Below are 25,308 nucleotides of genomic sequence, written 5' to 3'. Positions count from 1 at the left end.
AAAGTGGAAGTATATCAACTCACTTTTTGATCTCCAGTGTCAGGGGTCCTGTGTGCAAATTCATGTCTCCCTCCCTCAGGTATCCTGCCCACTATTCTAAACAGGAGTCCTTGGCCACTGCTGCTAGAGACCCTCCAGTCTGTTTCCTCTCTGCCTCAGAGTACCCTGATGTGCCTGTCCACGGGGTCAGAGGATGGGGAAGGTGGGAGTAGGGCGGGAGTGTAGGGGGTGCGGAGAACAGAATAGTGACAAGGGCTCCTCTTTGGTGGGTCCGCCACCTAGGACTGGGAAATCCTTCGGGATGGGAGAGTTCTGGTTCAAGAGTCACCTGGGGTTCTTTAGTGCTGCCTATCCGGGGCTGGGGAGGGAGGGGTGCTAGGATCCCTTGCCCAGATGCTAGGGCTCTCCAAAGGGATGGTCTTCGCTGGGCTCTGGCTCCCCTTTCCTAACCCCGCCTCCCCCACCTAGGGCCCCACTCCCTCCCTAACCTAGGGCATCGCCTGGGGCTCGTATTTCCTAGAAAGGAGAAAGCTGGAGGTGAGGGGCCGCCCTGCCCTCGGTGCCCCTTCCTCCTTCCCGTCTTCGACACCTTGCATTACTCCCCCGACAATGGGGCAATCTTCGTTTCCTCTTCCCAGCAGCGGCAGCTCCGCCCCTCTGTCACCCCGCCCCAAGCTTTAAACCCGAGCCGTCCGTCCCGTCGGTTGGTCGGTCCCATCATTTGGTCCCGTTCCCGGGACTCAGCACCAGAGTCGCTGCCGCCTCCGCCAGGTGAGACGGAGGGATGGAGCCCTGCAGTCCCTCGGGCTACTCATCCCAGACCTATTCAGGCTGCCGGGCTGGGGGGGACTTTCGGAACCCTCCTCAGCTGCGGTCCTAGAATAGCCCCGGGGGGGTCCTCGTAACCTGCCGAGCCTGCGCCTTTGCCCTAGAGCCCAGGCAGTGCCTCCTTCTCTTGCCTAGTGCCCCCTATTCCCCGCTGCGCCTGCGGCGTCCCAGCCTGGGCTCTCTCCCCTTTTGCCCCCTGGAATTCCCCAGACCACATCCTCCAGGCAGTCCAGACAACGTGTTTGAAACCGGGTAGGAAAGAAGGATGGGCGCTCCGTCCGGAGCAAGCCTCCCTCCCACCGGCCCCAGCCACCCTGGCCTCTTGGGAGGAGGCGTCTTAAGAATTCTCCTTGAAATCCCATTGATGTGGGATACGTGGTCTGGGCGCCTCGCGGGAGGAGAGGGCCGGGCAGGCTGATTAAGAAACGGAGCTGCTCACAATGGGTTTGTCCTCAACGGTTCCCAGGGGAGTGGAGGGTCTTTTGGCCCGGAAGGATGGGGGTGTTGCTGGATCTAGGGGTTCCTGGGTACATGTGGGATGTGAGGGAAGTCCTGGCCCCGGGGGTCTGGATATGAGGGTCCCTGAAGCTTGGCTACAACGAAGAAGTTATCTCATCTGGGGAGCTCTGGTTGCGGTGGGGGGAGATCCTGCCTAGTTGGCAGTGGTGTCCTGGGGAAGGTCTGACTGATGAGGAGAGGCTAAGTCTATCTCGACATAGTTTCTCCCTCCTCCTCCCCAGCCACAATGACTGACGGGTCTCGCTCTGATGTGGGGCGATGGGGTATGAGCTCCTGGCAGCCCAGTGTCACACCTTCTCCGGAGCCAGAACCAGACACCAGATCCCGGTCAGGACGCTCCTTCTGGGCCCGATGCTGCAGCTGCTGTTCCTGCCGAGGTGGAGGTGATGATGACTGGGGCCCAGAGCCTGCAGGCCCCCGAGGAGGTTCAGGGTCTCGAGGCTCGGGGTCTCGAGGCTCGGGATCTCGAGGAGGCTCTGGTCGGCCGGGCTCTCGAGGCAGTGGAGGCAATGCAGGCCATGCAGCAGGCACCGGCGCCGCCCGAGGTGAGCCTTATATCTTATTCAAGGAGGAGAATCCTCAGGGATCCCCTGGCTCTAAGTAAAGGGGTTCCTGGGCCTTGGTTAACGTTTAGAGTGAAGAGGGCTGGATTTGCCCTTTACTGTTAGCTGTTCAGGTCCCCTTAAGGATGGAGCTGCCCCTCTGGGGCTGTTGGAGTCCACCAGAAGGCTAGATTTGGGATTCTGGATTCCTTGAGCTGAGCAGGGAAAGGGAACAAACTAAGCATTTATTAAACCCCTACTATGTGCTAAGCACTTTACAAGTATTATCTAATTTGATCCTCACAATAATTCTGTAAGGTAGGTGCTGATATTATCCCCACTTTACAACTGGGGAAACTGAGTCAAGTAGTGGTTAAATGGCTTACCCAGGGACACCCAGATAAGTGTCTGAGCCTGGATTTGAACTCAAGTCTTCTTGACTCCAGAGCTAGTACTCTATCCAATTGCTCCACTCAGCTGCCTTGGGGACCCTGAGTTATTTAGTCTGGGCTGAGGTGGGGTCCTGGACAATAACCACGTGACGCGTGACCCTTCCAGATGGCATGCTGGTGGTGACCGGGGTGGACCTGATGTGTACTCGATCTGATCAGAACCGGCGGGAACACCACACGGAGGAGTACGAATATGATGACCTGATTATTCGACGGGGGCAGCCTTTCTGCCTCACCGTCAGCCTGTCCCGGCCCTACTCATCTTCGGACAAAATGGCCCTTGAGCTGCTTATCGGTCAGTGCCTTGGAGCAGGGCCTGGGAGCGAGGGGAGGCCGGTTGTTCCCCAGCTGTCCTCTTCTAGCCTTGGGGTCCGTGTTGGCGCTCTCCGGCCCTGCCATGCTCGGCACGGATGCGCTGGGTGTTGGCTTCCTGTCTCGGTGTGTGAGTCTGTCCAGGAGATGCTCTGTCTGTCCCTCTCTCCCGATGCTCTCTCCTAAGTGCCGGGTATCTGTCCTGTCCATAGGTGGATGATGGGTGTGTCTTTCCCTGTTTCTCTTTCTGGTTCTTTCTTTGTCCTCCCGTGAGCGTGTGGGTGTCTCTCTGACTCTCCCGGTGACTCTTCGTCCTGGCCTCTGCGTGTCTCAGTGTCTCTGTCCCCTCTGGCCTGGGGCTGGGTGGCTCCGACTGCCGCGTTGCTCTTTGGCTGCTGAGGCCGGTGATTAGGCAGCTGCTGGGGGCGGGAGACTCCTCATACCCTCTGATTAGAGCTGAACCTTGCCCACCTCGGCCTCTAATTTCCTGGGCCCCCTCCTGAATGCCCTGGATTCTGCTGGAACTCTGGGGAACAGATGGGGTTTAGGGTCTGGGCTGTCCCTTCCTGCCCCGTGGGAGGCCTCTTGGGTATGTCCGTGCCTCAGGCCGGGGCCTGAACACGCTCTGCTGGGCCAGCCCTGTGAGAGGTAGCAGGGAGCCTCGGCCAGCCGCGGCCTGGGAGACTCTTCTTCCCCTCCTTCCGGCTCAGTGGAAGGTGGAGCAGGGGCTCGCCCCAATATACAGACCTCTTGGGGGAGGGGAGCAGATAGGGTCATTGACTAAGGTCGCCAGAACAAATCGGGGTAGGAGTTGGAGACGCCCCAGGCGCTCATCCCTCTGAGATCCCCTCCTCAGCTCTCTCCTTCCAATTGCCCCCTACCAGGTGCCAACCCTGAAATAGGAAAGGGCACGCATGTGATCATCCCTGTGGGCAAGGGAGGCAGTGGAGGCTGGAAGGCCCAGGTGCTCAAGTCCAACGGGCAGCATGTGGATCTAAAGGTCCATGTATCCCCCAATGCCATCGTGGGCAAGTTCCGCTTCACTGTCCGCACTCGTACGGAGGCCGGAGAGTACCAGATGCCCTTCGACCCCAAAAATGAGATCTACATCCTCTTCAACCCTTGGTGTCCTGGTAAGCCGATGGGATGAGGGTGGGGATAGCAGGACAGGAAGGCCAATCGAGTTATTAAGAGAAAAGGGCAAAGGACAGAATGACCCCAAGTCAGGCTGGGCACATGTCCACGCCAATAGACAGAATGGATTTTAGCATCTTCTAAGCTCTGGAGCTGTAAAACACTTCATAGGGCCACTCATCCCACCGCTTTATTTAACATACGAGGAAACGCAGGCCCAGAGAGGTGATTCATCTAACGTCACCCAGCTCAAAAGGAGTAGAATCAGAATGGAACTGTCTTCAGGCTCTAAGGCCAGGGCTCTTTCCACTTCACTAAAGCCTCTTCATCTGTCCCCCTTCCCCAAGTCCTTCCCCACTTGCCTTCCCTCTGCTTCCGGTCAGTGAGGGAGGGAAGAGTCTGATGGTCCAATGGAGACTCTGGGCCACAAGCATCCTTTCTCCCCTGGATACCGAGATTCATATTAGATAATGAGATTAATTAAGATCAATATTAGATTGAGATGGGGCTCTTCTGTCCACCACTGCCATGGCATGGATTTTCCTAGCTGCTCACACCCATCCCCGGAGGAAGAAGGTTGCCCCAAGATTTCTTCCTAGACCCTCCAGCTCAGCTGTGAGCCCAGGGGCCGGGCCTCAGGTAGAGCCCAGTATTCAGGTGAAGAGAGAAGGCACCAGGGTTGGGAGAGGAGGCTCTGCCCTTGACAGGTCTGTGTGTTTGTCCTGGGGGCTGACAGATGATCCTGTGTATGTGGAACATGAAAACTGGCGTCATGAGTATGTGCTTAATGAATCTGGTCGCATTTACTATGGCACAGAGGCACAGATTGGAGAGCGCACCTGGAACTACGGCCAAGTATGGGACAAGGAAACAATAGGACAGGAAGATGTGGGAAGGGCTGGGCCAGGGAGAAATGAGTGTGAGAAAGGCTATGGGGGTAGGATGGGGGAGGGGGGGAGTGGTATTACAGAGAATGAGAGAATCTGGCTTTGGACACTTCCTCGCTGTGTGACCCTGGGCAAGTCACTTAATGCCCATCACCCAGCCCTTACCCCTCTTTTGCCTTGGAACCAATAATCAGTATTGATTCTAAGACAGAAGGTGAGGACTTAAAAACACAAAGGGAACAGGAGAAGAGAGCCTGAGTGTCCTGAGTGAGGATATTGACAAGAACGATAAGTCTGGGGGGTTGGCAGGGGAGAGAAAGAGACAGAGAGACACAGAGAGAGAGACAGAGACAGAGAGAGACAGAGACAGAGACAGAGAGAGAGACAGAGAGAGAGACAGAGAGACAGAGACAGAGACTGAGAGACAGAGAGAGACAGAGACAGAGAGACAGAGACAGAGAGAGACAGAGAGAGAGACAGAGAGAGAGACAGAGACAGGGACAGAGAGAGAGACAGAAAGAGAGACAGAGAGACAGAGACAGAGACAGAGACTGAGAGACAGAGAGAGAGACAGAGAGAGACAGAGAGAGACAGAGACAGAGAGAGAGACAGAGACAGAGAGAGACAGAGAGACAGAGAGAGACAGAGAGAGAGACAGAGACAGAGAGACAGAGAGAGAGACAGAGACAGAGAGAGACAGAGAGAGAGACAGAGAGAGACAGAGACAGAGACAGAGAGAGAGACAGAGACAGAGAGACAGAGAGAGAGACAGAGACTGAGAGACAGAGACTGAGAGACAGAGATAGAGACAGAGACTGAGAGACAGAGAGAGAGACAAAGATTAAAGGAGGCAGGGAGAAAGAGAGAGGGGGAGGTAGAGAGGGAAGGAGAGAGAAAGAGGGAAGGAGAAAGGGAGGGAGAGAGAAAGGGGGAGGAAGAGAGAGAGATCTGAAGTGGTTATGACTGCTGTTTTCTCCCCTCCTAGTTTGACCACGGAGTACTAGATGCCTGTCTCTACATCTTGGACCGAAGAGGAATGCCCTATGCAGGGCGGGGGGACCCTGTTAGTGTGTCCCGTGTCATTTCTGCCATGGTAGGTTTCCTGTGCATCTCATCACCTGCTACATCCTTTCTTGCTTCTCACCTCAATATATTTTCATACCCTTCTTAAGCTGCCTTCCCTTCCAATCTCTCATCACTTTCATCTTTCAACCCCAGGGCCTTCTTTGGGTAAAAAAAATAACAAAAAAAACCTCTCTGCCCACCCCTCAGCTCCCCGCCTTCTGATGTACCCCCACATACACACCCATCCTGGCTCCTGTCCCAAATCCTTTGGAATGTGTGGCCAAACCCAAAACTTGGCACACCCAGGAATTACATTCCTATGTTAAAATTTGGGTGGGAAAGGGTGGAGGGGCAGCTGAACATTGGTGGGGAGGAAGAGAGAATAATCTAGGGCCAGCAGAGTGTGTGTGTGTGTGTGTGTGTGTGAGACCTCCTGCCATTTCCCTCTAGGTGAACTCTCTAGATGACAATGGAGTGTTGATCGGAAACTGGTCTGGGGATTACTCCAGAGGCACTAACCCCTCGGCTTGGGTGGGCAGCGTGGAGATCCTCCTGAGTTACCTTCGAACGGGCTACTCTGTCCCCTATGGCCAGTGCTGGGTTTTTGCTGGTGTTACCACCACAGGTAATGGAAAGAAGACCAATGCTGACCCCACAGGAGGGCATGACCTTCAACTTCTCAGCTCCAGGCATCCCCTTTATCTCCGCCCTAGATTCCCCTTTACCCCACGACTGGCAGAACACCTGTGGCACCAGGGCAGGGCTCGGGCGGGGGTGGCTTAGCAGGCTGGCATTAATTATTAGTAATTAGCCTTAACAAGGGAAGTAGGATAGGAAAATGGGAAGGGCATCAAGCTGAGATGAGCAGGTGGCCTGACCCCTGGTGCCCCCTATCATGTACCGACTCTCTTCCCTTTCAAAGTGCTCCGATGCCTCGGGATTGCCACCAGGACTGTCACCAACTATAACTCAGCTCATGATACGGACACCTCCCTCACCATGGACATTTATTTTGATGAGAACATGAAGCCACTGGAACACTTGAACCACGATTCTGTCTGGTGAGGACTGGGGGCCAAGGCTGCGGGCATCTGAATAGGGTGGCCAAGCTCCTTTTCTCAGCCTGCCCTGCACTGGCTGGAGGACCATGAAAACAATGTGTAGTTAGAGGGTGGGAAGAGGGTCCAATGAATGAAAAGGGAATACTCAAGGCGAGTCCCTCTCTCTGTGGCCAGGAACTTTCATGTCTGGAACGACTGTTGGATGAGACGGTCAGACCTGCCCTCAGGCTTTGATGGCTGGCAGGTGGTGGATGCCACCCCCCAGGAAACCAGCAGTGGTAAGAGAACACCCATTCTACATTTCTTCCCCACTGCCCACCTCTCGGGTCTACCCACTTCCAGTCCTTTTTGTTCATTGAGCCTATGTCTCTCAGACCTTGAGTAACTTCTCTTTCTTTCTTCTGCCACTTTATCATTCACATAGAATTTCACGTGGGACCTCCATCTTTCTAAGCTAGCCCTTCTAATCCAATCCATTCTGAAAAAAAATCTTTACTGAGGTTAAACCAAAATAGGATCACCTAATCTTTGCTTAAACACTTCCAGGGGGATAGCTAGGTGGCTCAGTGGATGGAGAGCCTGGGCAGGAGGCAGGAAGTCCTGGGTTAAAATTTGACCACAGATACTTCTTATGTGTCCCCAGGCAAGCCACTTAACCCCAATTACCTAATTCTTTTTTTTTTTTTTGACCCTTACCTTCCATCTTAGAATCAATTCTGTGTATTGGCTCCAAGGCAGAAGAGTGCTAAGGGCTAGGCAATGGGGGTCAAGTGACTTGCCCAGGGTCACACAGCTAGGAAGTGTCTGAGGCCAGATTTGAACCTAGGACCTCCTGTCTTTAGGCCTAGTTCTTAATCCACTGAGCTACCCAGCTGCCCCCCCCCCCAATTGCCTAATTCTTATCACTCTTCTGCCTTGGCACTGATAACTTCATTTTTATTCTAAGACAGAAGATAAGGGTGTTTATAAAAAGAAAAACAAAAATGATGAAAAAAATGCCACCAAGGAAGGGGAACCCTCTAGCTCCCCAAAGCAGTCTATTCAGCTTTTTATTGTTGTTCAGTCATTTCAGACTCTTTGTGACCCCATTTCTTAGTAAAGATACTAGAATGATTTGCCATTTCCTTCTCCAGCATCTTTTTATAGATGAACAAACTGAGGAAAACAGGGTTAAGGACTTTCCTAAGGTCTCACAGATAGTAAGTGTCCCAAGTTGGATTTGAACTCATGTCTTCCTGACTCCAGGCCCTATGCTTTATCTATTGTGCCACCTATACCATCCCATTCATCTTTTTAGTATCTCTATTGATCAGGCTTAATGTCAGGAAATGCTTCCTGCATTTGTCTTTTTTTAGCTTCCACCCATAATTCCTAATTCTGCCCTCAACATTTTTATATTTCCCTTCCCTCTCTGCTCCTTACTCCATTTTTCCATTCTTCTTTCCAAGTTGTGAACTATTCCTCTCTGTCTCTAGATAAATTAACCTCTTTGTGGTGTTCCATCTCATTTCCCATCCCACCAGCCTGTATCCTTTAAAGGACTCCATTGCTGTGTGCTTATTGGCCAACCTTTCCTCCTTTCCCAATCCTCACCCCACTCTTTCCAGGTTCATTCCTTCAGGAAACTTGGATTTCAGCTGAATAAGAACCAAGGGATTTGGCTGGAGTCCTGTGGAGCCATGGGAAATTTACTTCCCTTCTCTGGGCTTCTGTTTCCTCAGCCTCAAAATGAGGAGGTTTGGACTAAACCTTCCCTTGGTTCTGGGGAGGTACAGTGAACCATATATCTCTGCCACGGAAATTTTGGGAGCTCTTTGCTGCCAAAATATATCAGAAAGCTGACTGGTTATTGTACTTGGAGAAATAATATGGTTCTGGCGGCTAGAGAGTGTCTGAACCTTGGAAAGTAGAAGCACCATTTCTGCCAATCAGATTAGAATATGGCAATGACCTAGCTGTCATCTGTTCTTCCCAGTGGGATGCTCATCCCAAGCCACATATTCAGAAGAGAGGAAGCCAATGGAAAATCCATGGAAAAACACAGTACTAGCCATACTCTCAAAACCACCCAGAATCAGCTCCAGGTTCTCCTTTCTGGCCTTTTTTCCTACCAGTGTTTCCTTTTGGGAGGGCCTCATGCCTGGTTTTTCTTTTTTTTTGGAATCCTGAATTTGTTGGTAGAAGATTTATACAGATGCCATCTCTCCTAATACTGTGGGATGATTGAGTAAATATGTGAGAGTTGGATAAAAGGATCTCGAATGACTTTTAGTTTTTACTGTGATGTCAATGTAACATGTGTTACATGTCAGTTAATCTCTCCAAACCTCAGTTTCCTCATCTGTAAAAAGGGTATTATAATATAGGCTTACAATAATAATAAGCTCATAATAAGGCTTATGATGAGGAAAGCATTTTGTAAACTGTGAAAGACTAAACAAACACAAATAATTATCATCATCATTATTATGCCCTGAGATTTCTGAGATCTACTTCAGTGATGGTAGTGACTCACAGTCACAATCTACCCCAGAGAAGCAGAACTGTTACTGCTTAGCCAGAGGTATGCTGGTGTCAGCTTGTACTTGCCCTGAGAGCTGGTTGTTAAATTTTTTTTAAACCCTTACCTTCCATCTTAGAATCAATTCTGTGTATTGGTTCCAAGACAGAAGAGTGGTAAGGGCTAGGCAATGAGAGTTAAGTGACTTGCCCAGGGTCACACAGTTGGGAAGTGTCTGAGGCCAAATTTGAACCTAGGACCTCCTCTCTAGGCCTGACTCTCAATCCACTGAGCTACCCAGCTGCCCCCATTGTTAAATTTTTTGCATCAGCATTTACACTTTGGAATTCATTGAAATCATGCCTTGATTGTTTTGATTATTTGGGCTTAAGAAATTAATTTTTTTAATGTTGCTAAAGGAGAACAGGCTTTAAAGTATGCTGTGTGTATGTGTGTCTGTTTTTTTTCCCCTCAGACAGCCAGTTCTTAAACATTTATTATTATTATTATTATTATTATTACTTTAAAAATCCTTACCTTCCATCTTAGAATCAATACTATGTTTTGGTTCTGTAAAAGTTAAATTTAGTCTACAAGGCAGAAAAGTGGTAATGTAGAAATATAAATTAGGGACAGAGTAATTTTAGGGATTAGCTATAAGAGGAGAAGAAAAGGAATTTGGATATAAGCCTTGGAAGAGAATTCTGAGGAGAGAAGGATTGTAGGAGTTTTACTGGCAATTAACTGTCATTTGTACTCTCGGCCCTGATCTCCACCAATCTGGAAGGAGGTGGTTTTGCTCTGACAGAGTTTCCCTTGGAAGGCCTAATCTCATGGAAAGATTAGGGACTCCTTGGCTGAGACTACTTTGGAGTGAACTGTTACCCTGAGTACAGAGATCATGTACCAGTTACTCATCTGTCAGAAATCCTCTTGGGTAATCCAAAGATTGTCATCTGAGACTTTGGGTTATATATTGCAGCCAACCCAGGCTTTCCTTTCCCCCTTCTTTTGTTAATCCAGAGTAAATAGAGTAGTTTAGAGTCAGATAGCTTTGGGGTTTTCTAGGTAAGATCAGGGAGCTGTAGGCAGAGCCTAGAGAAGAGAAAGGAATTTTTCCATGAGATTAGGCCTTCCAAGGGAAACTCTGTCAGAGTAAAACTCCCTTCTTCCAGATTGGTGGAGACCAGGGCAGAGAGTGCAAATGACAGTTAATTGCCAGTAAAACTCCCACAATCCTTCCCTCCTCATCTTCTCCCAAGGCTTGAATCCAAATTCCTTTTCTTCTCTTCTTATAGCTAATCCCTGAAAATACTCTGTCCCTAATTTATATTTCTTTTTTTTTGAAACAAGTATGATGAATTTATTATATACTTAAAATCAATCTTTTTTTAAAAATATTTTATTTGATCATTTCCAAGCATTATTCATTAAAGACATAGATCATTTTCTTTTCCTCCCCCCCATCCCCCATAGCCAATGCGTAAATCCACTGGGCATTACATGTTTTCTTGATTTGAACCCATTGCTATGTTGATAATATTTGCATTAGAGTGTTCATTTAGAGTCTCTCCTCTGTCATGTCCCCTCAACCTCTGTATTCAGGCAGTTGCTTTTCCTCGGCGTTTCCACTCCCATAGTTTATCCTCTGCTTATGAATGGTGTTTTTTTCTCCTGGATCCCTGCAGATTGTTCAGGGACATTACACCGCCCCTAATGGAGAAGTCCATTACGTTCGATTATGCCACAGTGTATTAGTCTCTGTGTACAATGTTCTCCTGGTTCTGCTCCTCTCGCTCTGCATCACTTCCTGGAGGTCGTTCCAGTCTCCATGGAACTCCTCCACTTTATTATTCCTTTTAGCACAATAGTACTCCATCACCAACATATACCACAATTTGCTCAGCCATTCCCCAATTGAAGGGCATCCGCTCATTTTCCAGTTTTTGGCCACCACAAAGAGTGCAGCTATGAATATTCTTGTACAAGTCTTTTTGTCCATTATCTCTTTGGGGTACAGACCCAGCAGTGCTATGGCTGGATCAAAGGGTAGACATTCTTTTGTCGCCCTTTGGGCATAGTTCCAAATTGCCCTCCAGAATGGTTGGATCAGTTCACAACTCCACCAGCAATGAATTAGTGTCCCTACTTTGCCACATCCCCTCCAGCATTGACTGCTTTCCTCTGCTGTCATGTTGGCCAATCTGCTAGGTGTGAGGTGATACCTCAGAGTTGTTTTGATTTGCATCTCTCTGATTATAAGAGATGTAGAACACTTCTTCATGTGCTTGTTAATAGTTTTGATTTCTTTATCTGAGAACTGCCTATCCATGTCCCTTGCCCATTTATCAATTGGAGAATGGCTTGATTTTTTGTACAGTTGATTTAGCTCTTTATAAATTTGAGTAATTAAACCTTTGTCAGAGGTTTCTATGAAGATTTTTTCCCAGTTTGTTGTTTCCCTTCTGATTTTAGTTACACTGGTTTTGTTTGTACTAAAGCTTTTTAATTTGATGTATTCAAAATTATTTATTTTACATTTTGTGATTCTTTCTATATCTTGCTTGGTTTTAAAATCTTTCCCCTCCCAAAGGTCTGACCTAATTTATATTTCTACAGTAAGGACTAGACAATGGGGGTTAAGTGACTTGCCCAGGGTCACACAGCCAGAGGCTAGATTTGAGCCCAGCTGCACCCCTTGTTAAACATTTATGAGCACACTCCTGTGCTCAGCCCCAGGGACTAAGACCCCTGACCAGAATTCTCTGATTTTCTAGGCATCTTCTGTTGTGGCCCCTGCTCAGTGGAGTCAGTTAAGAATGGCCTGGTCTACATGAAATACGACACGCCTTTCATCTTTGCCGAGGTAAGAGAACCTCATGGAACGGGTGTATTTGCACATACCATCTTTTCCCTTTAGTGTCTAATTGGACTGGAATCCACTGCCCCGCTTCTTATTCCCTACTGCATCTGTGACCCTCTCCTGTGGAACAGGAGGGATCCCATTGGCGCCCGGGCCATCGCAGCTCTACAGGGAAAGAGACGAGGGGTTCGGGCTCTGCTAAAGGATAGGAGCAACCAGAACCTTCCACCCCTCGGTCCCTGCGTGCCTCCCCCTGAGCCTGGGATGGGGAGCCACCTCCAAGGATGGGCCACGAGGCGGAGGAGCTGATAAAGGGAGAAGCGATTCCTCTTGGTGCTCTCTTCTTCCTCCCTTGTGAATACACAGCCTGGGACTATTTCCTACGAGAGGACGGCAGGGCTTCCTCCTCCCCGCTAGCTATGGGAATTGCGCAGACACGGTAGCTGGAGGCTGTGCTCTTCCAGAGGAGCCTCAGGTTGGGGAGCGAGATCTTGGTCGCCTCTTCTGCTTTGGTGACCAAAATCGTCTCCAAAATCTATTGGCCAAACTTCTGAATGAGGCACCTGAGAGGTTCTGGAGCCTGGAGTGGGGAAAATTCATCTTCGGGAGTGTAAACCTGGCTTCAAGATACTAGCTTGGATGACCCTGGGCAAGTCACATCACCCTGTTTGCCTCAGTTTCCTCATCTGTAACAATGAGCTGGAAAAGGAATTGGCAAACTACACCAGTATCTTCACCAAGAAAACCCCAAATGGGGTCATGAAATTGTTGGGTGCGACTGAACAACAACATCGACATCAAATTCTGGGGATGCAAAGCTAAAAGAGACACTGAATCTGTCTCTAAAGCTTACCGTTTATTAGGGGAGATAAGGCATGAGATGCCTAGAGAATTAGGGAATGAGGCATAGTGGGGAAAGTGAATACCGTGCTGAGCCAGAATCAGGAAGATCTGGATTCAAGTTCAGCCTCTAATCCCTACTGGTTGAGTAATCCTATCCAGATCACTTGCCTTTTTGATATCCTGGGCAACTCACTAAAACTATAAGCTAGAAAGCCAATGTGCATTGTTAGGGGGGATTTCCTTAATGGGACTTCCTACATCAATAAAGTCACAATTCCAGGCCAAAAAAAAAGATATCTACATTAATAAGTATTGTGCAGGTGGCTCGATGGATAGAGTTCTGAGCTTGGAGTTGGGAGGACCTGAGTTCAAATCTGCCCTCAGCCACTTTGTAGTTGTGTGACCCTGGGTAAGTCACTTAACCCTGTTTGCCTAATGCTTGCCGTAGGATTTAAAGGAAATTATTATACGAGTAGACCATAAGGGTAAAAGAAAAGGAATAGTCCAGATATGTGGGATATAAGAAATAGAAGGGAGAAATCAGGAAGGCTTCACAGAGAGCTCCATAAACCTGTCATTCAGCTATTTCAGTCGTGTCTGACTCTTCCCAACCCCATTTGGAATTTTCTTGACAAAGATACTGGCATGGTTTGCCAATTCTGCCTCCAGCTCATTTTATAGGTGAGGAAACTGAGACCAACAGGGTGAAGTGACTCGCCCAGGGTCACACAGCTGTAAGTTGTCTGAGGTCGGATTTGAACTCTGGAAGAGGAGTCTTCTTGCCTCCAGGCCCAGCACTGCACCCCTTGGCCGCCCTGCATAAGCCTGAGGGAAGAGAAGGATTTCAGCTGGTGGGGCTGTGGATGGGGAAATCCCAGGCACAGAAGGCAGCCCATGGGGGGGGATGTATAGTAAGACAAGAGGGGAGAAAGCACGAGTCATCTGATAGGGCTGGAACCCCAAGAAGCTGGTAGCTGGTGCAAATGTGCTCGCCACAGCCTCCCAGAAGGCTTCCCTCCTCTGCTCCCCTCCTTCAACGTTCACAGGTGAACAGTGACAAAGTCTACTGGCAACGGCAGGACGACGGCAGCTTCAAGATCGTCTACGTGGAAGAGAAGGCCATTGGGACCCTCATCTGCACCAAAGCCGTGGGCTCCAACATGAGGGAGGACATCACTCACATCTACAAGCATCCTGAAGGTACCGCTCTGGGGCCGCGGAAATCCTTCCTCTTGGGGAAACCCATCCGGCCCCCTTCCTGCCTCGGTGGCTCTGCCGTGGCTTCCGGAACTCCCAACATTCAGCGTGCGCTTATTGGGTATCTGGTATGTACAAGCCCCGTCCTGGGCCGGAGGGAGACATGAGCATAAGCAAGACGCGATCTTTGGCTTCCCAGAACTTCCCATCTAGTGGAAGAGACAAACCACAGGCTCCAATAATGCAAAATTATATTTAAATGCATCTGGCACACAACGTGCTTTGGGAGTCTGGCTGTGAGTGATCAAGGAAGTCTTTGCATGGTAGATGGCTTTTGGATTGGATTTTTTTTTTTAACCCTTACCTCCTTTTTAGAATTGATACCAAGCAGGATAGCTGGGTGGCTCAGTGGATTGACAGCCAGGCCCAGAGATGTGAGGTCCTGGGTTCAAATCTGGCCTCAGACACTTCCTAGCTGGGTGACCCTGGGCAAGTCACTTGACCCCCATTGCTGAGCCCTTACCACTCTTCTGCCTTGGAACCAATACACAGTATCCAAGATGTGGATAGATGGAAGGGTAAGAGTTAAAAAAAAAAAGAATTGATACCAAACATTAGTTTCAGGGCAGAAGTGCAGCAAAGGCTAGGCAATGGGAGTTAAGTGACTTGCCCAGGGTCACACAGCTAGGCAGTATCTGAAGCCAAATTTGAACCTAGGACACCTTCCCCCATCTAGCTGCCCTTTTTTTCCATGGGGGGGTGGATCTTGGAGAGATGATATTTTTTTTTTATTAATATATTTTATTTGATCATTTCCAAGCATTATTCGTTAAAGACATAGATAATTTTCTTTTCCTCCCCCCCCCCCACCCCCCATAGCCGACGCGTAAGTCCACTGGGCATTAGATGTTTTCTTGATTTGAACCCATTGCTTTGTTGATAGTATTTGCATTAGAGTGTTCATTTAAAGTCTGTCCTCTGTCATGTCCCCTCAACCTCTGTATTCAGGCAGTTGCTTTTTCTCGGTGTTTCCACTCCCATAGTTTATCCTTTGCTTATGAATGGTGTTTTTTTTTCTCCTGGATCCCTGCAAGTTGTTCAGGGACATTACACCGCCCCTAATGGAGAAGTCCATTACGTTCGATTATACCACAGTGTATTAGTCTCTGTGTACAATGTTCTCCTGGTTCTGCTCCTCTCGCTCTGCATCACTTCCTGGAGGTCGTTCCAGTCTCCATGGAACTCCTCCACTTTATTATTCCTTTTAGCACAATAGTATTCCATCACCAACATATACCACAGTTTGCTCAGCCATTCCCCAATTGATGGGCATCCCCTCGTTTTCCAGTTTTGGGCCACCACAAAGAGCGCAGCTATGAATATTTTTGTACAAGTCTTTGTGTCCATTAGAGAGATGATATTTCATAGTCATCATTGGGGTGGAGAATTCCTTTCCTGGACTTCTTGGACTTTCTTGGGCCTCCCTGACTCCATCCCTTTTCGTTTGTTCTCTCTCCTTCTGGTCACCAGGATCTGATGCAGAGAGGAAGGCAGTAGAGACGGCAACAGCCCATGGCAGCAAACCCAATGTATATGCAACCCGGGACTCATCAGATGATGTGTCCGTCCAGGTGGAGACACAAGATGCTGTGATGGGACAAGACCTCCTGCTCTGCGTGGTGCTGACCAACCGTGGAAGCAGCCGGCGTACTGTAAAATTACACCTCTACCTCTCCGTCACCTTCTACACTGGTGTCACCGGCTCCGTCTTCAAAGACAGCAAGAAGGAGGTGGCGATATCCCCTGGAAGCTGTAAGTCCTTCTTCCCTAGCCTTTGCTACTCACGGCCGTCTTGGTTTATACTCTCTCTGCCCATGGGGCTCCCGCTCTCCGTTAGGTCCTGATTCCCTGTTGATTGGACCGTTGCAGTCTGCCTACCTCAAGTCTTTCCCTTTTCCACATGGATATCAGCGATTTCCCTAAAATACAAGTCTGCCCATGTCACTCCTCTGCTTGACAAACCTCAATGACTCTCTATTACCTCTGGGATCAAATACAAATTTCTTTGGCAGTTAAAGCCTTTTACAACCTGACTCGTATCTACTTTTCCATCTTAAATATATATTATATGGGAGCAGTTAGGATTGAGAGTCAGGCCCAGAGACAGGAGGTCCTGGGTTCAAATATGGCCTCAAATACTTCCCAGCTGTGTGACCCTGGGCAAGTCACTTGACCCCCATTGCCAAGCCCTTACCTCTCTTCTGCCTTGGGACCAATACACAGTATTGACTCCAAGATGAAAGGTAAGGGTTTGAAAAAAAATTTTTTTTAATTGGCCTTTTTGCTTCATCTCCAATCTTTGTGTCTTTTCACAAGTTATTGCCACACCTTAGGACACATTCTCTCCTCTTTCTGGTTTCCCTTAAAACTCAGTTCAAGGGGGCAGCTGGGTGACTCAATAGATTGAGAGCCAGGTTCAGAGATGGGAGGTCCTGGGTTCAGGTCTGTCCTCAGACACTTCCCAGCTGTGTGACCCTGGGCAAGTCACTTAACCCCCATTGCCTAGCCCTTACCACTCTTCTGCCTTGGAGCCAATACACATTATTGATTCTAAGATGGAAGGTAAGGGTTTTTATTAAAAAAAAATAATAATAATAAATAAAACTCAGTTCAAGTGCCATCCTCTACAGGATCCCTTTTCAGATCCCCCCCTCCAGCTGCTAGTGTTTCCACTACAAAAATTACTTTGTATTTGTCTTTTGCACATTGTTATTTGTCTACATTTTTTCTTCACTAATAGACTGTAAGTTCCTTGAGGGCAGGGATCGTTTCATTTTTGTCTGTCTCCAGCATCTAGCACATTGCCTGGAGAACAGAGCATGATTGCTACCCAGCCCTCCCCTTTGGGCCAGCCCTGATGCCTATCAGGTGTCCTACAGGAGAGAGCTCGGAGAGAGCAGGGTGGGCAGAGCCAGGGAAGGGGCACCCTTTGAGATGCAGATACGCCACATGATATCTCTCCTCCTTTCTCCCACTGCAGCTGAGCGCGTGACATTGCCGGTGGCTTACTCGGAGTACCGGCCGCATCTGGTGGATCAGGGAGCTATGCTGCTGAATATATCAGGAAACGTAAAAGAGAATGGGCAGATGATAGCCAAGCAACACACCTTCCGCCTTCGAACCCCTGACCTTTCCCTTACGGTATGGGCAAAGGAAATTAATCCTCTGTGGGGCCAAAGGGGAACTGATCTGAAGAGAGAGGCTGGGGGCAGCAGAGAACAACGGGAACACAGTGGGAGGATTCAGAACAAGAAGAGTGTGAGCTGAACTAATGAGCAGTCCACCAAAGAAAGGTTGATTCCTAAGTGAGCAGCTGAGAGAGACCTCATGGGAATGGCCTTGGCTGGGATACAGTTGGGTAGCATCCCTTTGTGTCTGCTGGAAGGAGATCTTTGGGTGATGAAATCTTTACAGAAGCAGGGTCATTGCTGAGGGTCTCTAACTCTGGAGAGTTATCTCAGTAATGAGGCCATTACATGCTCATCAGAAGGTTCTAATGGGAGTAATTGATCTTTCTTTTTCTCCTTCCCTATCTCAGGTATTGGGGGCAGCAGTGGTGGGCCAGGAGACTGAGGTACAGATTATCTTCAGGAATCCACTACCTGTCACTCTCACCAAAGTGGTCTTCCGACTCGAGGGCTCCGGACTCCAGAGGCCCAAGGTTCTCAATGTTGGGTGAGTCTCACTCTTGCTATGACTCTCCTTCCCCCTACTCCAGTGATGGTTAACCTTTTAGAGACCAAATGCCCAAATTGCAACCCTCACACCCCATGTGAGCTGCCTGCCTCACCTCAGACAGGGGATGGAGGAAGTGCTCCCATCAGGCTGCTGGGTAGAGGAGCAAGTGATGGGAGAAATGTCCTTAAGCACTTGGAGAGGGGGAAGAGAGCAGCTCCTTCTGGCACATGTACCATAGGTTTGCCAACATGGCTTTAGTCCCTCATTCCAAAGTTACTAAGTAAGGGAGATCTTTAAACAGCCAGGAAGGAACTTGACTTTGTTGGCTAGCTTGATGTCCTTGTCATTCATGTTTGCTTAAGAGTAATGTGATCAAAGAAGTATATGCATGGCATGCTCTTCTTCAGGATATACTTGGGGAGACCAGATTTAAATCCATAAAAGCATTAGTGAAAAATCCAAGACAGAAGCCAGCTGAGTGCTATATCTAAGCACTATAAGAACTCAGTGAAGGGAGCTCATTGTGGGTTGGAAGGATTTATGGAGCTCATATTGAGGCTTAGATTTAGAGCTGTAAGGGACCTTGTGGTTCCTAATCTGGTATACTTTGTCACTCAGGACCTGAGGGTTCAAACCTTTTTCTAAAAACATAGTCCAATACCTCCATGTAGAAACAGATCCCAAGGTGGAGGTTAGGAAAATAAAAGCAGGTTAGAAAAATAGAAGCAAGTAAAAGCTACTGGCAAAGATGTTAAAAGCACTGAGCAAGGGAGTTGTCTGGGGCCTGAACTCTGCTGACATCCTGAAAATCATCTTTTTTCTCCTCTTGCCAAAGGGCCCACAGCTGGGTCCTCAATCATTCCATTTGGTGGCAAAGTTAACCCAAACTCCCTCAGATCTGCAGTACAACTTCCTTGCTTGCAACAGTCCCGTCTGGTGATGAGGGAGTTTGGGAGGGTGGGGATGTTAGGTCAGCCTTCCCCAGTTCCCAGTATCTTGGTCCACAATACCTTGGAGGGCATCTAGTCCAACCTCTTTATTTCATTTCATTAGAAAATAGAGTCCAGAGAAGTTTAGCAAGTCACCAAAAGATCACAGGGGTAACAAGTTGCAAAGAGAAGATTTGAACCCAGTTCCTCTGACTCCAAATCCATTGTACCATATATTAATATTCAATAGTTTGTTCTGACGTTCTCCAAGAGATGGAGATACATTTTATCTCCAGTTCTTGATTACTGTTCAATCATTCAGTTGCATCCAGCTGTTGGTGACCCTTTGGACATACTGTTCATGGGATTTTCTCAGCAAAGATACTGGAGTGGTTTGCCATTTTCTATTCCAGTGGATTAAGGCAAACAAAAATGTTGCTCTGAGTCACACAGTTAAAAAATATCTGCAGCTGGATTTGAGCTCAGGTCTTCCTGACTTTCTGCCCAGTGATCTATCCCCTGAGTCACCTAGCTGCCTTTTCTTTATTAGCACCCAGAAAAATGCTATCAGGGGGGCAGTTGGGTAGCACAATGGATAGAGAGCCAGACCTGGAGAAGGGAGGTCCTGGGTTTAAACCTGACCTCAGATACTTTCTAGCTGTGTGTCCTTGGGTAAGTCACTTAACCCCAGTTACCTAACCCATACTACTCCTTCTGCCTTGCAACTGATACTTACTTAGTAGGTAGGGTACAGAAAATAAGAAGTTTGGTTTTTTTAAATACTATCATGACTATTCTGGTATAAATTATACCTTTGTTTTCATCTTTGGCCTCCTTGCAGTATATGCCCAGTATTGGCCTTGCTAGGTCAAAGGATATGAATACTTTGGTCACTTTTCTTAATCGTGTGGAAAGCATGTTGGTCTTGAAGACAGTTTGAATCCCTCCTCAGACTCTAATGACCTCCCTAAGTATTGGTTTCCACATATGTAAAATGAGAATATAAATAGCACCTTCTTTCAAAGGTGGTACTGAGGATCATATGACATAATGTGTGGAAAGTGCTATGTAAGTGTCAGTCATGGTGATAATAATAATGATATTGGAGGAGGAGGCAGCTGGGCTTGAGTTGGACATGAGCTCATCATCATCACACCTACTTAGCAGCAGCTAGGTGGTATAATAGATAAAATCTTGGACCTGGAATCAGGAAGACCTGAGTTCAAATCCTGCCTCAGATATTTACCTATGTGACCCTAGGCAAGTCACTTAACCTTTCCCAGCTTTATTTTTTTCCTGTGCAAAATGGAGATAATGACAGCAAAAGATCAAATGAGGAAACATATGTAAAGAGCTTTGTGAACCTTAAAACACTCCATGAATGCCAGTTATTATTAGCATTATTGTTATTATTCCACAAGGTTGTCAAGAAAACACTCACATGCCACAAGGCACTATATGCAAATGCGAGTTGTTATTGTTTAGTTATCCAGATATTTACTCAGGACTCACCTTCTCATGACTCTGAGCCAGCTCGAGTTCAGGTAGAACAAAGACACAGCTGTTTCCTGTTAAGGGTTTACCATAGATAACCAGCATGTAGATGACCTGATCCAAGGAATGAATACTCATAGGATAAATAGAGAGCAAATAATGACAAAACACAATTATATGGCACTTTAAAGATCTGCAAAGTGCTTTTCCTACAATAACCCTGTGAAGAATGTAATGCAGATGCCATTAGCTCCATTTTGTTGTTATTCGGTCATATCCAATTCTTCATCACCTCATTTGGGATTTTCTTAGCAAGATACTAGAGTGGTTTGCTTTTTCCTCCTCTAACTCATTTTACAAATGAGGGAACTGAGGCCAACGGGGTTAAGTGACTCACCCAGGGCCACACAGTTCAGAAAATCAAGGCTCAGAGAGATTAAGTGACAAGCTCCATGGTCACACAGTTATTAAATGCCAGAACCCTTACACTCTTCCCATTATTCTGTCATGACTAGAAAGCCTCAGTATTCACATTGTGTGTTGGTTGGTGATGGCATTAGTGAGGGAATAGTGAAGAGCAAAATACCTTGAGAATCCTTCTTGAGGAAGAGCAAGATCTCACTTTCTAGAGGGAAGTGCTGGGGGCAGGTCCTAAGGAAAGGGATGGAGAGAAGACCAGGGCCAGTAGAATTCTGATCCTGCTCTGTGTTGTTATAGACAGTCTTGTTTCCCATTCCCAAGGATTGATAGTTTATAAGGAACTAAATCTATTGTACAAAAAATCAAGCCATTCCCCAATTGACAAATGGGCAAGGGACACAAATAGACAATTTTCAGATAAAGAAATCAAAATCTTCAATAGGCACATGAAAAAGTGTTCTAAATTGCTTATAATTAGAGAAATGCAAATCAAAACAACTCTGAGGTACCACCTCACACCCAGCAGATTGGCTAACATGATAGCAAAGGAAAGTAATAAATGTTGGAAGGGATGTGGCAAAATTGGGACATTAATACATTACTGATGGAGTTGTGAATTGATCATTCTGGAAGGCAATTTGGAACCATGCCCAGAGGACTTTAAAAGAATACATACCCTTTGATCCAGTCATACCATTGCTGGGTTTGTACCCCAAAGAGATAATAAGAAAAAATATTTGTACAAAAATATTCACAGTTGCGTTCTTTGTGGTGCCAAGGAATGGCAGTAGCACCTGTGATCCCCACCCTAACACTCGACCCTGTTTGTATCCTTAGAGCTATTGATGTTCCATTCCAGAGACTGCTCTCCAACTGGGCTAGAATGAGAATGACTCAGCTCAGAAGGGGACAAGTTAGACTCCTCAATAGGCTAATGGGGTCATCCCTCCCTCAGTCATCTCATTCATCCCCCTATTTCTTGGTAGACTTTCTCCTAGTCATAATAGTTGGAGGGGAGAAGGAATGGGGAGTCTCTTATTTCTGAATCTTTAGAAAAGGACGATATAACCTCACTTCTTTTTTACTTTCTGCTTCCCTCTTCTTCCCTCACCCTCTCACTTCTACCACCATCCCCAAACTGGTTTAACCTGGAGCCCATCCCTATGACATAGGGATTCTTCTTCCTTTGTGAATTTCCATATCTGCTTATGTGCCCAATAGAGTACAGAGAACAGGGCTTGAAAGAGGAAGTTCCTGAACTTTTGACTCAAAAATATTTTAATCCAATATGTAGAGGCAACTAGGTGATACAGTGGATCAGAACTGGAGACAGGAGGTCCTGGGTTCAAATTTTGCCTCAGACACTTAGCTGTGTGACCCTGGGCAAGTCACTTACCCCTATAGTCTAGCCCCTACTGCATTTCTAACTTGGAATCAATATTTAGTGTCGATTCTAAGATGGAAGGTAACGGTTGAAAAACAAGTCCAATATACACCCTAGTCTGGATCTCATTTACATAAAGATATATGGTATGGACCTTTATTATATTATAAAGGTTTGGAGAAATAACAGCTGATTCTTTTTTTAATGACAGTATCCAATTAAGGACTATCCCTTTTAACTTTAGGATATTACAAAGTTATTTCAGGGATTCCATCTTTGCTCCAAACATTTTTCAGCTGCCTCCTTTGGAATGGCCTTTAGAAGTAAGTGTTTGTGAAAATCTCACATGGTGGCAACTCACCAACCTTTGAGGGTGTATTTTACTTTGGTAAGCAGCCAAAAGTTATTTGGAGCCAAGTCTAGTTCATAAAATAGCTGATTAAGTTGAGCAATACCATTCTAGGCCAAAAAGGAGGGGTGACTGACAGAGGATTGGGACGGATTTTCTTGTGTGAGTCCATCTAGCTCTGGCGGTAATTTCAAAAGGCAAATGCCCCTAAAGGCTGTAGCAATGGCAGCAGGATTGGTCTAAGAATGTGGCCTCCTAGGGGACTACTCCGGAGGGACAATGTTCATTTGAATGGATAAGCTCTGATGTGTTTGTTGAGTAATCAGTATCATGCAATCAAAATAATTTTACCCTCATCATGTAATCTCAGGCAAATCCCTATTTAGAAATACCTGAATTACAAATTATAACCAGTATGTACACACCTATTTCCTCTTAAATCCCTGATCTGGCTACCATAAGGAATCATTACTGAACTCAGAAGGAGTCATGTTGGGTAGGGGAGGCTGCTGGTTTAAATATGACCCACTTATTTTCATGGAAACCAAGTTCAAAATGGAGGTACAGTGGAAAGAAGATGGGATTTGGAATGAGAGGATCTGGGTTCAAATCCCAGCTCTACTATTTTCTATCTCTACAATCTCATCTGTAAAATGAGAGGTTTGGACTCTGTGATCGCTAAGGCCCCTTCTAGTATGATCCTATAATGCTAGAAATATAATTAAACAATAGTAAAAACTTTAAAGCTCTGTATAAATATGAGTTATTATTATTATTGGTTAGGAAAGCATTTAAAGACTGGTCTGGGCACTTCGCTAACCCTTAAAACATTGTTTTGATGGGAAAGTACAAACTTTTATTTATTTATTTGTTTGTTTTTCAGTTTCCTTATCTTTGTTTTTGAAATTTTTATTTAGTGAGTTAATTTAGAATATTTTTTCTTGGTTACAAGAATCATGTTCTTTCCTTCCTCCCCTTCCCCACCCCCTCCTGTAGCCAATGCACAATTCCACTGGGTTTTATATGTGTCCTTGATCAAGACCTATCTCCATATTATTGATAATAATTGCACCAGGGTGATCATTTAGAGTCTCCGTCCCCAGGCATAGCCCCATCAACCCATGTGATCAAGCAATTGTTTTTCTTCTGTGTTTCTACTCCCACAGTTCTTTCTCAGGATGTGGATAGTGTTCTTTCTCATAAGTCCCTCAAAATTGTCCTGGGTCATTGCATTGATGCTAGTAGAGAAGTCCATTACATTCGATTGAAAAGTACAAACTTTTAAAATAAAATGCATTCTTAGTTTGAGTCCAATATCATAATATCTAAATACATAGAACACCTCAACAATCCTCTGAATTCTTCCATAATAAAATCTTAGCACTAGAAGGATCTTAGAGCTTGTCTAGTCCAGTCCCCTTATTATTATTAATCAGGAAACTGAGGCCTAAAAGATGTTCAGGGAACTCTCATTATATCAGTGTCTAAGTCATTTCCCAAAGTTACAGCAGGGGATCGTTTTTTAAATTTATTTATTTGTTTATATTTATTTATATGTACCCTAGGATCTAGAACTCCTTGCCAGTCCCATTCTTTTTTTGTTTTTAAACCCTTACCTTCTATCTTGGAGTCAATACTATGTATTGGTTCCAAGGTAGAAGAGTGGTAAGGGCTAGGCAATGGGGGTTAAGTGACTTGCCCAGGGTCACACAGCTGGGAAGTATGAGGCCAGACTCTCCATCCACTGACCCACCCAGCTGCGCCCAGGGGATTGTTTTAGAAAGGGAAGTTCTCCAAGAGCTTTGGAATCAACCAATTTTCCTTCCGATGATATTTGCCTCTTTGGGATGACCTTGATTGAAACTGGATTTCCCCAAGAAGGCTCTAGCTTCCAGGAGAGATGTGATAAACACACTAAGAAAGGAGGATTTGGTTTAGACGAAAGTTTAATGGTGTAAAAAGTAGAGGATATACATAACAGAAAGATCAGAAGGCATCCATAGGTGGTAAAATGATAAAGAAGATGTAGACAAATTAGGAGATGAGAGACGAGAAGAGAAAGTGTAGGAAGAAAAGGTACCCAGGCCAGAAGAAGAAAGTCTGTCAGGACTAGGATACTCCTTGAAAGGCCTCAGGCCCCCAGCTCTTCTTGGACCTGGATATGGCACAGAAGGAGTTTCAATGCATGCAGCATCTGCCATTTCCTGGTGGGTCCAGGTGTCCAGGATCAACCTATAAAAATGGATGGTTGAGTTCTACCTCAAGTTGTGCCTCCAACCTTAACCTCAGCTTCCTGCCTTTCTCAAGGCAGCATATCTAGGCCAGTCTAAGGACTTCTGCAGCCCTCACCTCTTGGCCCCCATCTCTCCCTACAGAGACATTGGGGGCAATGAAACAGTGACGCTGCGTCAGACCTTCGTGCCGGTGCGGCCTGGTCGACGGCAGCTCATCGCCAGCTTGGACAGCCCTCAGCTCTCCCAGGTGCATGGAGTCATCGAGGTGGACGTGGCCCCTGCTTCTGGCGGGGGCTTCTTCTCCAGTGACCGGGGTAGCAGCCGCTCCGGGGAAAATATCCCGATGGCGCCTCGAGGAGGAGCCTAGCCGCAGAACAGATATGGGACAGAAGCCATAGGAGCATGGACACTTCAGTGAGGCAGGGGGCTGGCACAGAGGACGCCTCGTGGCCTGGGAAGGAAGGCCCAGGAGGCCGGGGGTGGGATCCAACTTTCACACACTCTGTGTGGCATTGAAGGTAATAAAGATTGTTTTTGTTTTTGTTTTTTTAGTGAAA

General features: G+C 47.0%; 1 protein-coding gene across 1 annotated transcript; it reads left to right on the top strand.

Moving 5' to 3' along the window:
* Positions 1–676: 676 nt before the first annotated feature.
* Positions 677–25,308, top strand: TGM1 (transglutaminase 1). The gene is made up of 15 exons (XM_001380189.3): positions 677–771; positions 1,569–1,892; positions 2,448–2,636; positions 3,538–3,786; positions 4,524–4,642; positions 5,660–5,767; positions 6,190–6,364; positions 6,662–6,800; positions 6,975–7,078; positions 12,078–12,166; positions 14,053–14,206; positions 15,734–16,015; positions 17,244–17,404; positions 17,802–17,938; positions 24,893–25,308. The coding sequence occupies exons 2-15, from the start codon at positions 1,574–1,576 to the stop codon at positions 25,116–25,118; spliced, it is 2,451 nt and encodes an 816-aa protein (XP_001380226.1). The 5' UTR covers positions 677–771; positions 1,569–1,573; the 3' UTR covers positions 25,119–25,308.

This window comes from Monodelphis domestica, chromosome 1, assembly GCF_027887165.1.
Source record: "Monodelphis domestica isolate mMonDom1 chromosome 1, mMonDom1.pri, whole genome shotgun sequence".
NCBI lineage: Eukaryota > Metazoa > Chordata > Mammalia > Didelphimorphia > Didelphidae > Monodelphis > Monodelphis domestica.
This window is presented reverse-complemented; position numbering and strand designations above follow the sequence as displayed.